This window comes from Crocodylus porosus, unplaced genomic scaffold (assembly GCF_001723895.1).
Source record: "Crocodylus porosus isolate Cpor-Errol unplaced genomic scaffold, CroPor_comp1, whole genome shotgun sequence".
Taxonomy (NCBI): domain Eukaryota; kingdom Metazoa; phylum Chordata; order Crocodylia; family Crocodylidae; genus Crocodylus; species Crocodylus porosus.
In genome coordinates this window covers 53,640,396-53,654,805 of record NW_017728948.1, presented here as the reverse complement: position 1 = coordinate 53,654,805, position 14,410 = coordinate 53,640,396, and the positions used below count along the sequence as shown (strand labels likewise).

Sequence of the window (14,410 nt, the reverse complement as noted above, 5' to 3'; positions counted from 1 at the left end):
GTTGTGGACAAAACCAATTTTTTTTTTTAATTTCCTTGAAACAAAAATTCTAGGAGAAATTTTAAGGGTGCACTGATTTTTGGGGCTGATACTGATAGCTGATATTTAAGGAGGCATATTGGCTGATACTGATCTGATTTCCAATACAGCTGCCTCCAGCTGGTAAGTCCAATGTGGTGGAAGGGTAGGGGAAAGGCAAGGGGCAATGGAAGGGCAGATCAATGCCCCCCCACAGTAAGGGAGGGCTAGGGGCCATAGAACAGAGGTGTGGGGGGGGTGGGGGCAGAGGGCAGCGGCAAGAGGCACCTGTGCCCCTGGATCTGTGCGGCATGGGGTGGGTGGCAGCTGCGGGGAGGAGCTGGTGCTGCACGGGGCTGTTCTCACCAGGGGCTGGGCTCAGAGCAGGCTCCAGCAGCTCTGGGAGGAGGATGCAGCCACTCCAAATTTCACCGCAGCTCCACTCCCAGCCCTGCACCACTGCCTGGTGCATGGGTGGAGGTGGGGCATTCAGCTGGGGCTGTGCCAGGCAGCAAGCAGGTGGTGATGCAGGGCTGGGAGCGGAGCTGCAGTGAAATTTGGGGTAGCTGCAGCCTCCTTGCAAAGTTCGGTCTGAGTCCAGCCCCCAGTGAGAAGAGCCCTGCATAGTGCCAACTCCAGCTCCAACCTGCAGCTGCCACCTGCCCCATGCTGCACCATGCCACGCAGATCTGGAGGCACACACCTCCTAGCCCCCACCCTCCAGGGTGCAAACAGCGTCAGGAGCCATCCCCACCCAACGAGCCATGCCTCCATCCCGGGTCCCTCCTGCCTTGGCTGGGCAGTGTCTGCCCCTGCCACTGCCCCCTCCCTCACCACGGGTGGCGTTGACCTGCCCCCCCCACCCTCTTCTGTACCCCTCCCCTTCTGACTTACCAGCTGGAGGCAGCTTTCCATGCTGCCAGCTCTGCTCCCTGCTGCACTGCAGCTGCATGCAGCATGGGTATTTATCAGCCAAATTATCTGCCCCATAGGGCTAATATCCAATATGGACAATTTTCTTCATATTGGTGCTGATCTGATAGCAGACTGATGTATTGGTGCACCTCTAGCAACTACCATTGTGACTGCTGATTAAGAAGACAGGTCCAAATCAGCTTTAAACTAGTTACCTCATCAAATACTACTAGCAACGTAGCTGTAATAGCCCAGAGCTCAATGCAGTTTAACTGCCTGAGTATTTACCCCACATTATATTGCAGCTGCACTGTGCTTCACACCATAAGCTACACTCGTATCAGTGCGTGAGCCACTTAGTTTAAAGTTCTCTCAAGTGTAGCCACACAATCTGCAAACACTGAAGTAATGTCAGTGTAGTCATACTCTTTAGCACTTAGGGCTAGATTTGAAAATTATATAGGCACCTAAATATACACATACGTGCCTCATGTGATTTTAAAAGCATGCAAACAGGAGCCCCTATCTAACCTAGGAACTTCTGTGTACCCTATCCAGTACCTATCTACATCTTTAGGAACCAAAATGTCTTTGCAGATCCCTTAGTAGCCTAAATTCCAAAAACTATCAATAACACTTAGTCTCCCATCGATGTAGCTACACATGCACTTTAATGCAGAGTAGACTAATTAGGTCCACAGTAAAGTGTCACCATCTACACATGCATCGATATTGATGCACAGTAAATTAATTAAGCCCACTGTAAGATAGTACTGTCAAGTATGGTACTATCTTACAGCCAAGTAATTGACTATGATAAAATTCACGTGTTGATGGTGACTGCAGGCAAAAATGACACCTGGTCAACCTGGGGCCAGACTCCTGCCTGCCACCTAGCCATGCAGCTCCACACTTTCAGCACTCTTGTGCTCCAGCCAGCCCCTCCACCACCCAACACTGCTATCCAAAGCCCAGGGCTGACCCCCTGAGCCTACAGCCAGCCTGTGCCTGCTCTTCCCCAGCTCAAATTGTCGCTGTCCCAGGCACATGTGTAGATGCTGTGCCTGGGAACAGCGTACTCCAGCTCAAACAGCTCTAAAGTTTATCCCTTTGCATTAATGGCACATGTAGATGCACCCCAAGTGTCTAAATTACCTTTGAAAATGAATCTTAGGTTCATAAGACACATAGGCACTATTAGAAAATTTACCACTATTCACTAGAACACAGGAATTGTTATATCAGAACAAACAAATGCAACATCTAGTAAGTATCATTTCTTAATCAACAGACAGAGCCAGATGTTTCAAATGCAATGTAATCTGTAGGGAAAGAGAAAAGCGCTTCCTAAACCCAGATAATGAACTGTTCATGTCCTGAATGAAAAAGAATTATGGATCTTATGACAGAAGTAAGAAAAGAATCAGGATCACCATTTTTTACTTCCCCTCCTAGGAAAAATGAAAAGGGATTACCTCTTAAAATATAGATAAAGAACTCATCGGACTTGAACTCCACTCCCTTAACAGTTGTTTTGCATGTGTATGTGCCTGCAGGAAAATTTCCTATGAAGCCTTGCTTGCTATCATAAAAAGCATATAAGGGTTTGGCTTCACTGTTAATTAAGGTTACTTGAGCATCAGGGTCAGTTGTACGACAAGGGATAACAGTGGAATCGCCTTCTTCTATTAGGATGAATTGATCCTCTTGTAACGTAGGAACAAAAGGGATATCTGGATCTGTAAAAAAAGAAAAAGTATAAGTATTTTTACATTGTATTGTTTTAATACTTCCATAGTATAGGAGTAGAGAGATCTGCAGCTATTAAGCATCTTGAATTAAATTGTTTTTCCTTGCTTTTCCAGAGGTAACTGTTAACAGACATTAAAGTAGCATGCTGTACATGATACAAACTCACAATGATGACATTGCTAGCAGATGGGACATGTAACCAGAGATCCCATTTGCCCACAAAGCACAAAGAACTATTTGTAACAGAAAGTGTAAGGCCACCAGGAGAAAAGTAAGGGTTGCTATTTCTTTTCCATTTACATCTGGTGGAGGTTCTCCAAAGTGCTATTCACTGGCAAAATTAGATTAAATGACAAAAAACAAGACAGTCACTAATATTGACATGTAAAAAATGGTCACACTTTTCAGTGGAATGAATTAAAAATAGAAGGCTAAGTTTGGATACTTCTATATAGACTCACTGAAATCAAATTATACCAAAGACTATTGGGCAGATTTTGAATCCAAAAGTCCAATTTTCAAGCTGAAAAGCATTAACTTGTACTTTGGACATATAATATGTGCCACAAACAATAGGGAGATTAAGCAGGAGAGAATGAATGTCTTGGCATTTACTGCTATTTATTCTAATTCCTTTATAGTTGTGATAGCAGAGTCCATATAACTAAACAACCCTAGGAATTTTTGTTTTAAAATGGTATTACAAACCAAAGACATTGAATAGTTTGGGTTTGGCTAAATTAGTTAAAGCCAGATTTAATCTGAAAATAGTTATAGCTACATCACTTTGTTTATATATTGCTAAAATGCCCATTACTGGGCCAATAACTCAGATTATCACATGTCATCTCCAAAATTATAAACCACAACCATTAGAAAACATAAAAAGAAAAAAACCCCAAATGTATAAAAAATGAAAACTACAGCTCCCAAATCATCAAAATCTGTCATTTCAAAACAAACAACTGCTGCACAACTACATGCTTATGAGCCAAGTGTTACAGTAAATTTTAACAATGGGAGTATAAGCCCTCCAGCACTAGAACATTGAACACTGGCAATCTTTATAAAAATAATCCAAACTGGCACTCTATGGCTGTGTCCAGACACGCATGGACATTTTGTTCTCTGGGGACAACTAGCAGCAGCGCATCTTGCACCACTGCTAGTTGTCCCTAGGGAATGCCTGTGCCCCACACACTCTGGAGCACAGCAAGTTACCCCAGGTAGGGGAGGGAGGGGAGGGCCAGCACTGGACTGGTCCCAGCAGCCTTACCTGGGAGGCCTTCTGGGGCTGTAGCTGTGTCACTCCTGCCACACACAGCCTGGCCAGCAGTGGAGTGAAGCTCCAGCCAGCTAGGCTCTGGCTTTGGGCAATGTGTGCCACCATGTGCGCTTCTCCAGTTTTATTTTTGGTAGGGATATCCAGGGGTCAGAAGAATCATCTACGCTGCTCCCTTGCAGCACACAGAACAACAGAACATGTGGTATGTGGCACCACAGATGTGTCTGCTGCACCACATACAGCACAACCATGCTCATTTGGCAGCAGCCTATAAGATTTTTCTGCCAATTATATATATATTTATTTTCCAAATACAATTTAATACAGAAAGGGGATTTACCTAGATTTTTTTTTCTGCCTGCACTAAAATTGCAACATTAGGAGCATGCACAGAAGTGCTCCATGCCTGTTTTACAGCAATGTAATTTAGAGCATTTTTTGAGGCATTATGAAGTTTCAGTGCTCTTAAACATGACAGAAGTACAGCATTTGGTTGGGGAGGCCCCTGAGCCTGATAAGCACAAGGGGGCAGGGGGCGCTTTACAGCCTCCTGGGGCTTTTCCACTAGCCAGAAACATGGCCTGCTTCCAGAAGTTATTTAAAGCACTATTGGATGCTAAAGTGCTGTAAAATACAGCATTTCAAATTTAATACCTCATTTAACAAGGGTTATTTAAAGTGCTGTACCCATTTTTAAAGTACTGCAGAGCTCTGCAATCTGTTAAATCACAGCAATAAAGCATTTTAAATGGAGAAAAAAGAAGCTTCTGTCATAAAACTGTATACACCCCATGTGAAGCTTTGAAGTGGCTTTTTCTTGATAAAGAAAGTCTTATAATTTATTTCAGGGAAAAGAATGGTTTTGTGTCCAAAATCAAGAAGGTTTGCTGTGGAAAGGGAAATTTTGCAATTCTAAAATTTGTAGAAAAAAGACTATACTGAAATTTCAATAACTGTTTTAAGAAGTGCTAGTGTTTCAAGTTTGTTATGGTAAATATCAAGGAAAAAAAAGAAAAATCTTTCCTTTAGCATGTCTTTACACAGGCTCTGGGGTGGAGGAGTCGCTTTAATTAAAGTGCTTTAGGGAGCTGCTTTAATTAAAGTACTAGCCGTGTTTCATGTATTCAGCATCCCACACTTCAAAATGGCAGCCCTTTTGAAGCACAGGGACACTGAATATATGAAACGCTAAGGCTGCTGGAGCATACTATTTTGCTTACATTGATCAAGTCTGCTCTGACACATGCTAGATAGGAACAGGCATCAGACACCTTGTGTTACCAATGACACAAGCCATAATCTATGGATACTTAGCTACCTTTGCAAAATTAACCTTCAAGTTTTGACTGTTCAGAAAACCTCTAGTACTTGCTGCATGTTCCTCCTTATATAATCTTATTTTTAGCCCCAGACATTTTTCCTTCCTTTACAATCACATCCAAGTGTTGTGGAGTGAATTTCAACCTCTTCCCATTTTTCTGTAATGCCCTGATAGCCTACTTACTCAAGAACAAACACAGTAATTCTACCAGTGTGGACTTTTGTCCCATAACGTATGAAAAAGATGTATCCTTACATTAACTTATAGACCCATGTTTCTTTGCACTGATTCCCTACCCAAACCCCATATAAAAATTCAAAGGTATCAAAAGTTATGGATGTAAAGAACTTAGACTTCATGGGCTCTTGTATTAATCAATTATAGCTCAGTTTGTGTGCTATTATAACTATGAAAAATACCGAAAAAACGAGAGAGAGAGAGAGAGAGAGAGAGAGAGATTTTGACCCTAGCCTTAGAAGACTAGTGAATAGAAGACTTTCCTGGGACAACCCATCTTAACAGAGTATGTGGGTGGGTATAATGGTGGACACTTTTAAAAGGGCAGGGGAACTTAATAGGTGCAGTGATATTCCCTGAGATTTATAAGGGGGGTAGGAAGCAAGGGGCGGTGGATCCAGTAGATTTTCCACTGTGCAGGAAAGGCAGTTTAGAGACAGGGAAGGCAGTATACTGTAAAAACGCTATAAAAATTGCAAAGCACTGTAGGAAATTGTAGGTGGAAACATAACATTGTTTGTCTCTCACAAGACTGTCCAGCAGTGCCATTTCTTTTTTTAAACTTTTCTCAAGCATATGTTTCAATACAGCAAAATGTTCTTACTAATCAGGATACCTGGCCAGATGAACCTTTAGTCTGATCTAACATAATAAGTCTTGTATTCTAATATACCTAGTCCAAGCAAAGAGGTTGCTTATAATTTAGATGTTAAAAATGGCCCCGATAGTATTTCATGTCACCTTGCTGCCAAAGTACCATCAACAATCAACGTACTATCAATATCTTTCTCAATAGACAAGTTACAGCAATCCGGGTGAATTTTTCAGTGGAAACATGGCATAATCCACTCACCAGGTACATAGATGTAAATATCCGTCCCCTCTACTTCACCATCCTCCACTTGGGTATGATTGTAATAACAAGTGTATAATCCAGTAAGAGCAGCTGAGGCATCTCCTACTTCAAGCACAGTCACAAAGAGGCCACTGTTGTTCTCTTCAAGTCTAATGTCTATTTTCTGGTTTTCTTCAGCCATAGGGTATTGCCAGCTCACTTCACTGTCCCCAGAGCATTTCAGGGTGAAAGAAGAATTCAACTGCACAACCATTTCATTTTTATTTGGAAATATAGTTGGCAATGGAAGCTGGCAAAATATTAGCCATGGTCCTGGGAAAGTAAAAAGCAACATGTTACTAGGCAGGACATTCTCACCACAGAGCTGTGGAAAAGAATGAACGATCTGTCTGTATTGTAATAATTTTCATGAATGATTCAGTTATGTGGCTTCCCCTGGAAATGAGCCCTTTTTGAAAAATCACAGCATTTCTCTACAGAAGGCAAAAAACCATCTCTTTGAAATTGAAGAGATTAAATACAATTTATTTTAGTTCAGTACTACTTGTGTCAAGACGTGAAAGACAGAATTGAAATTAGAGACAGTGCTTCCAAAATCCCAGATCCAAATGGACCCAAATTTCGGGAGCATTTTATTTTAAATCCATAAACAAAACTTTACTACTAGTTTTTGTTTCTGCAATGCAGAGACCCAAAACCAAGTGTTGTGGCTCAGACCCACTTCTAGTTAAAATGTGAGGAAGGTCTGTAGTCAAATATAATTGTAACTCATTAAATAGGATATTGTAGCTGAAGTGCTTTTTAATATGCAATCTGCATTTACAGCACCAGATTTTCTGATTCACAGACATTGTGCTTGGCCTGGCCAAAAGCCAGTCTAATTCCCAGTATAAGCATGAGCAGTCACACCTACAATTCTACACCTGGAGAAATCATCAAGGAGTGAGATACACTGTTTATGACTGCCAAGAGACAAGCACAAAGCAGACTTCATGCAACTGAAAACTGAGCCCAGAGTATAATGGTAGGCTCTGTAAAATAAACCAGCTATCCATACTTGTTTGGTAACAAAACAAGCATGGATGCTTTTATATGTATTATTTGGATCTACTGGCTATTTTGTTCTCAGAACCTAGCACCAAATCTTGTCTCCCGCCCCATTCCTTTTGCAGATATGGAAGGCCTGATAGGCAGTACAGCTGGTCTGGTTATGTGCTGCAGAGTGAAAAGAATCAAGGAGCTCACTCTGGGAGCCTGCACCATGCTGCTCGAGGAAATCTGTTGTGAAAAACATGGGATGGCTGGTGCGTTGGCAATCACACAATCCACCTATTTGAGAGAGCTAGAGAGTGCCACAGCCCTAAGGCTACAGCAGTAAGTGCATGGTGGATTTCATTTCTCTGACAACCTTAGAGCTTCTGGGAATCCCATCCATTTACCTGGCCTTGACACAAGACACCAGGCTATGGTCCTATGTATACTGTCCTGTCAACAGACTTTATTCCATTCTTGGGATTTGTTCTTGTCTAGTTTTACCATATTAAATGTGAGAAAAAATTGAACTTATAGATTGACTGATCATTTGATGTTCATTGCCACAGATGACATTGAAAAGAATTGTTTGAGTAATCCACTATTGAATACTGATTTAAGCACAGATTTATAAAGAAATAATAATTAAGAAACCTCAGGGATTTGGGAATATTACCTGTTAGAATATATCCCAGTCCCAGGAGTGTCCTTGGGAAAGTACCCATGATTGCAGAAAACTGAAAAAGAATAAAGGAAAAAGTAAAGTTAGTAAACAGATTTAAATAAATCAAAAAATACTTACTCACAGAGATTCTGATTCCATTAAAACACTAATCCCTCCAGAGCCCTTCCATAAAAATGATCCAGACATTTTGGGCCAAATTCTACAGCCATGGTCCAATCCTGCAGGTTACTGAACTCTTCTTGCTAATTTCCAAGTGCCTGAAACTTCAACAACAGTTTTCAGACTTGACATCATAAGAACATCACCGCACATATAGGGAAATGCCACAGAAGTCAATGGGGTAGCAGTGTATTTAGAGTAGTGTAACTGACAGCAAGATTTGGTCCTTTGATTGGGTTTTTGAGAGGAAAAGCATATTGAATGTAATTTTAACAGTTAAAAGTACCATCATCCAGTTATCTTAATATTCTATACTTTTAATTCTGTTAATTGTGTTTGTTTCATCCAATTAGAATTACCTTGATCAAAAGACATTCTGTTTAAAACATGACATTCTCCAGTAAAACGCGAGAGGGAGCTCAAGACTAGCATTCATAAAGTACTTCTTCTCCCAAGCAGTATGAAGGACAATGATTTATATCTTTGCTTCTTTAAGATATTCAAAGCAAATTGCCATAAAACTGAAACAAATAGCCATCTAGCTACATGCCATATTATAACATTTCAATTTACAGTAATTGAACCATCAACAGATTTTCAAAGGCAAATCCTGCAGTTACTACAAACAGAAATGTTGTTATTAGCTTCAACAGGAATCCATTCTGGCCCAAAGTGGGTATAAACTGAATAAGAGCTGTACCAATGGACCTCTACTGGGGAGCACAGACCACTTAGATGTGAATAAAAGAATGATAATGCACTGTGCTTGGGATCAGTTCTTAAAGATTTGGGGCATCTTCAATTCATGCAATTAATACCGAACAGTTGGTTCTGGGAAAGGAAAGCATGTAAGCACGTCCAGATATTAAGAATATGTCACCTACACCTTTTAATAAAATTATTACAGAATGTCAAGAAATATTTCTTTATGAAAGATGAGTTTGACCCTCCTTTCTCTTGCAACATGTGGAATAAAACATATAAGGCAGAGTAAAATGTGTTTGATATCATGTGAAGGATTTGAATGGTGTTGTGGCAACACTAAGATTTACACACTACCAGCTACAAAAACATGTGCAGCAGCTTCAGAAATTCAGCAGACAGAATTCCAACAGAGACAAGCCATTTAGGCTGATTTTGCAATTAGTAATAATGGTCATATGTTTACGTATCTGCCTCTCACTGATAACAGACTCTGGGACATCAAAGAAGTCCTCCAGTTTCAGCCTTCTTACTCATTTTTATCACGTGTATGTCCTGTATTTCTTTAGATAGTGGCCTACTGTACATCCTTAAAAAATCCCATACTTTGCCCTACTGATTTGATTCCTAAATGTTCAGGATTCTCAAGACAGTAATACTCACACTGCCTACCAGGTTTCCTTCTGCCTTTCAGAGAGAAGGATCTCTTGCCTTCACTTTTATAGACTATTCACTGCAACCAGTAGTAATATGGAAGTGATTCTTATCTCACATAAATGAGGAGTAATTTCAACTAAAATCAGTGGAGTTTACAGATGTAAAACTGGTATAAGTTAATAGTGAATAAGGCCCTATAAATACCCATGTACATTTAGGTGACAACACAATATGTTTCCAAAGTACTGCATGAGCTTTAGCCAAAGAGCTCAGCTACCATAAAAAAACCAATAGGAGCAGAGTGGCTTAATCTACTGTGATGAATTTAAAATATACAGACTTCCTAGATGTCCTTTGGCAGACTGGTTGCTCTTTAAGACTTCATGACACTGATCATTTCCATCAGTGACATTAATTAGAGGACAAGACCCAGAGCAACTGTCAGAGAGAGACTAGAGACAAATGGGTGATGCTACATCACATAAGTCTGATTCCATATAGAATTTGACTTAATGTTCTGCATTCTTGTGAAGGCACACAGAAGACCAGAAAGCTGCACCCATGTGTTATGGCTTATGCTCATTTTTCCTGTTTACTTAATTCAGTGCCCATACTTTAGGCGACACACTGGTCAGAATCTAATGATTTAGTTTTTGCTAGACACGCAACGTTTTAAGTCTCATCCCAGGACAACAGAAAGAATGAACCCATCACTGTCCTCCAAGTTCTTTAACTATTTTTGTCTAGCAATCTTCAGTAAACATAGCAAGTCCAGTTCCTCCTAACACACCCCAGGGACCAGATCACCAGCTACTGTAAATTGGAGTAACATGTACCACTAAAGTCTCTAGAGCCACGGAAGCCGAGGTTCTGACCCAACTTCACTAACACATATGCATATCTGGTCTGATCCTTCATTCCTTAAGCATCTAACAGGAGTTTGGGAGCATGCAAGAAATACAAGACCTGGCCCAAATTTCAAAATAATAGTTTGCCAGTGTCTAGGTAAAAGCAAGAGGTGTTGAGTAAAACAGAAATTTAACTTGTTCAGATGTTTTGATTTTGAAGTGGTCTGAATTAAATATTAGTGCTTATTTTTAATTAAAATAAGTTATTACATGAACATAAGCAAAATGTTTTGTTTGCAAGTACCTGACCTTCCAAAATCTTACTGCTAAGCACAGGCAGACCACCATTGACAGTGGTATGGCAAAGCAAAATGTGCCAAAAAATTGTATAGAAAAAAATTGACAATCCTAGTCTGCCCTTCTGCATATAATGAGGAAAATGTTACTATGATGGAAAGAAAGAGAGCATCTTTTCTGCTGTCATAAATAAAACATAGAAATTTACAGGGATTGTAGAATTTCACATACACCATTAAACCAAAAGTAACAGCTCTTGCCCATTGACACTATTCACCTGCTTTTAATCCAACTGGCCACATGATGGCAATGTTGATCCATCCTAATGTAATCAAATTTCTTTTCCTTGGCAGAAGGAAAAGGTTAGTCTCAAAGGCAGCAGATGGAATTTGAACTGGGTCTCTAGGGATCAAGCTAAAACCATCATTTTTTTCATATTTTAATTTCATATGAGCTCTATTTTCTTAAAAAAAAAAACAAAACAAGAAGACGGTCTTGCAACTGTTGTTCACGCATTTGAGTGAGCAGTACCTCTGAAGACTATTGATACAAATAAAGGGTCAGAGGTTGGTACCCCAAATTCCGTTATCTCTTCAGGTCTTGGAAATACTATCCTAACTATGAAAAGGGGTGGATACTTTAATATAGTTCTCCCCAGACTGTAAGTCTGGCCTCCCTCAGGAAGCTCTGATCTTTTCCAGGAAAAGTTCAGGCAAGCCCAACAAAAGGAAATTATTTAATGAAAATGGTATATTTTGTTAGGTTGATTTAAACATGAGGACAGGGCCACCTGAAACTTTTCTTGGTGGTTGGCTCCTTTCCTTACGAGAAAATGTAAGGGAAAGCAGAGCCTTCCATACAATGAACAATAGCAGGCTCTGGAGTTTTTGGTGAGTGCAGAGAGGAAAGGAATGAGCAAGGAAAAGTTATCCATCTATCCCCTTAAAATTCAGCCTAACAAAGTAAAGCATACATTCAGTTTCAATGTTTCCCCTAAAGGGAGGTTTGCTCCAATACATCTTTATAAAAAATTACTTCTAGGATGATTTAAATATTTCTTCTATACCACAGAAGCATAATTAGCTATCATATCTAACTGTATGACATCCTGACATTGTGCACAGCCCTATACAAGCTACACAGTGGAGAGTCCCAAAGTGTTTACAAGTCAAATGCCTTGGTTCTGTGATCTCATGCATGGAACAAGTCCCATGTGCCCAAGCAGGGCTCCAATGACTTCAAAGAGCTTGTTCAAGAATAAGGGTTTCCCCTCATGGAATTGCTGCAGGATCGGGGTCCAAATGTTTAAAAAGATGGAGAAAACTCAACCAAATGGCAAAGCATGGAAATTTGGGGGAAAGGGAATGCTTTTGCTGGCTCTTCTAATTCTTGTGGGCATCCGTGAGGCAACTGTTGAAAAATCCTGCTTTGATCTTTGAAAGAGCTGAAACAAATTTCTTCCCCTCAAAGTACTCAAAAGCATAAGATACATTCAAATCCTAGTCTTGGACTGCAGACCAAGAGAGACATAAAAAATAAGATTTAAAATGTACTTAATTAATTCCTGCTTTCCTTGGTACCCAAACCTGTGCAAAGATCTCGTTAGAGCCTAGACAGCAGACCACAAATGACAGCAAATTTGCTCACAACCCCACAATCAAATAAGTGCCCACAGATTTTTGTGCCCTCCTGCGCTGTTGTAATTTCAGCATCAGGAGCATGATTTTAAAGTAAACTGACTAGGGAGGGGGAGCCCGGTGTTGTTTCGGTTGCTAAATCCTAACTTTTTGTATAGTTGTAATTCTTCTTAAAACTGTTTCCAAGTTTTGGAGAAAAATTCTCTTTGTTGAAGCCATTGTTTGTCTGGGGGCATGTCCAACATGCAGAGCAAGGAAACTGGTTGGAAAAGAATTTTCTGCTTCTAGATCAGGCTTTGTTAGGTCTGTGTTGTGTCAGGGCTGGCAGTCTTCTTAAGTAGTTTAGATTATGGAGGGTATAGGGTGGCTGGGATAGCGATGGCCGGCCTGAGGCAGGGGGTTGCACCAGGTGACCTCTGGAGGGCCCTTGCAGCCCTACTGCTCTACGATTTTATGATCATTTTGAAATACCCTATCATCGGGATTCAGACAGAATATGAACCTTGCAGGCTTTGATTCCCGACCTCCTGTCTTGTCAGGCTCTGTCCCTCAGCCCACTGGCTTGCTAGGAAACTCCGAGGGAATCTTCTTCCCCGGGACTGGTGCCCCGGGGGAGCTGTGCTGGCAGATGCTGTGGCAGGCTCGAAGCCCTAGACTGCATGTGCGCTGGGACAAGAGCCACAGGCTTGATTCCTCGTCATCACTACGGTGCGGTGCTCCCCTCAGCTCCACTGAACTGAAGCCGGGCCGAGGTTCAGCCTCACCACAGCAAGGGCACAGGATCCGGCCCGCGAGGAGCCCAGCTGCGGGCTCCGGGGAGCGGCTGGCGGCTCCTCCGCGGCGGCCAGGGGGCAGCAGAGCCCGCGCTCCGGCCGGCCGGCCCCAGGGAGGCTCCGCCGCGCCTTGCCCTTGGGAAACCGCTGCCTGGCACCCGGCGGCCTCCCCGCTCCTCTCCTCTCCGCCCCGCCACATCACACAGCTGCTCCCCGCCTGCCCTCGGGAGCCGCCTCAGCTCCAGCCACCTCCGGCCCCTCGGCCTGTACCAGGGAGCCTGACCTTGCTCTTGGGACACCCTGGGAAACGCAGGGCCCGGGGGGCTCAGCCTCACACCGCGGAGACAACCAGATGCGGGATCCATTCGCTCACGGATCCTTCCGGGGGTCCTTCTCTGAGATGAGCGGAGATGACCCCCCGGGCGGGATCCGGGCGCTGGGCAGGAGGTCACAAGTCAGGGGGCAGATAGTCTCTTCCCCGCCCCCCGCCCAGAGCCAGTCGCACGTGCGGGCCGGCCCGGATCCGGAGGAGGGAAAGGGACGAAACCAGCGGGGTCCCTCGATGCTGCGGCCGGAATCCCCCCGAAAGCTCAGGCAGCTTAAAGAGAGAGCAGCGCCGGGCTTGAGGCTGCTCTCCACCCTGGTCTAGCCTGCAGCAAGGACCCGGAGTGAGCGGCTGGGAGGTGGGGGTCTGCCCCGGCACGGGCATGGGGGCTCCTCCACCGCTGGATGTTATGCAGCCGCGGAGCTGGGGAGGGGGGTGTTTACATTCACCCCTTCAAAGCCCCTGTCCTGGGGTTTTGAATGTCTCCAGAGCACGGACTGGCCCTTGGGAAGTGAAGCCCTGGCAGGCGCCGGTGTCCCGAAGCGGGGAAAGCCACCGCGCCTGGGGGACCCGGAGCGTGGGGGGATGATCCGAGAGGTGTCCAGAAGAGGCGGGGGGGGAGCAGCAATAGCAACATCCAGCTTCAGAGTTGTTTTCCTAGGAAACAATAGGGGAGCCCTTGCCAAGTTGAAGCAACATTTTTTTCTGCGGGTTAGCCAGGAAAAAAGAGGAAGGAGAGAAGGGCAGGAGAGGGGGACCCGCAATGATTTCCTCCCTGGGGACTGAAATGCTGTCCAGGCTCGGATTGCCCCCTTCCCCAGGCAGGGCTCGGCTGCCCCACGGAGCAGAGGGCAGGGGTCCGCCTCGCCCGTGCCCTGGGGGGAGCCCGGGCGGGGGCCGAGGGGAGCGGG

At 43.4% G+C, this 14,410-nt stretch overlaps 1 protein-coding gene across 1 annotated transcript in view; it reads right to left on the bottom strand.

The window, feature by feature from the left end:
• The window catches only part of PDGFRA (platelet derived growth factor receptor alpha), a 45,514-nt gene that overhangs the window by 30,244 nt on the left and 860 nt on the right, over positions 1 to 14,410 (bottom strand). The window contains exons 2-4 of the mRNA XM_019552935.1: positions 8,093 to 8,153; positions 6,382 to 6,696; positions 2,409 to 2,672 (exon numbers count right to left, since the gene is read on the bottom strand). Of these exons, the coding sequence (XP_019408480.1) occupies positions 2,409 to 2,672; positions 6,382 to 6,696; positions 8,093 to 8,141 (628 nt within the window). The 5' untranslated portion in view covers positions 8,142 to 8,153. The remainder of the gene's footprint in view (positions 1 to 2,408; positions 2,673 to 6,381; positions 6,697 to 8,092; positions 8,154 to 14,410) is intronic.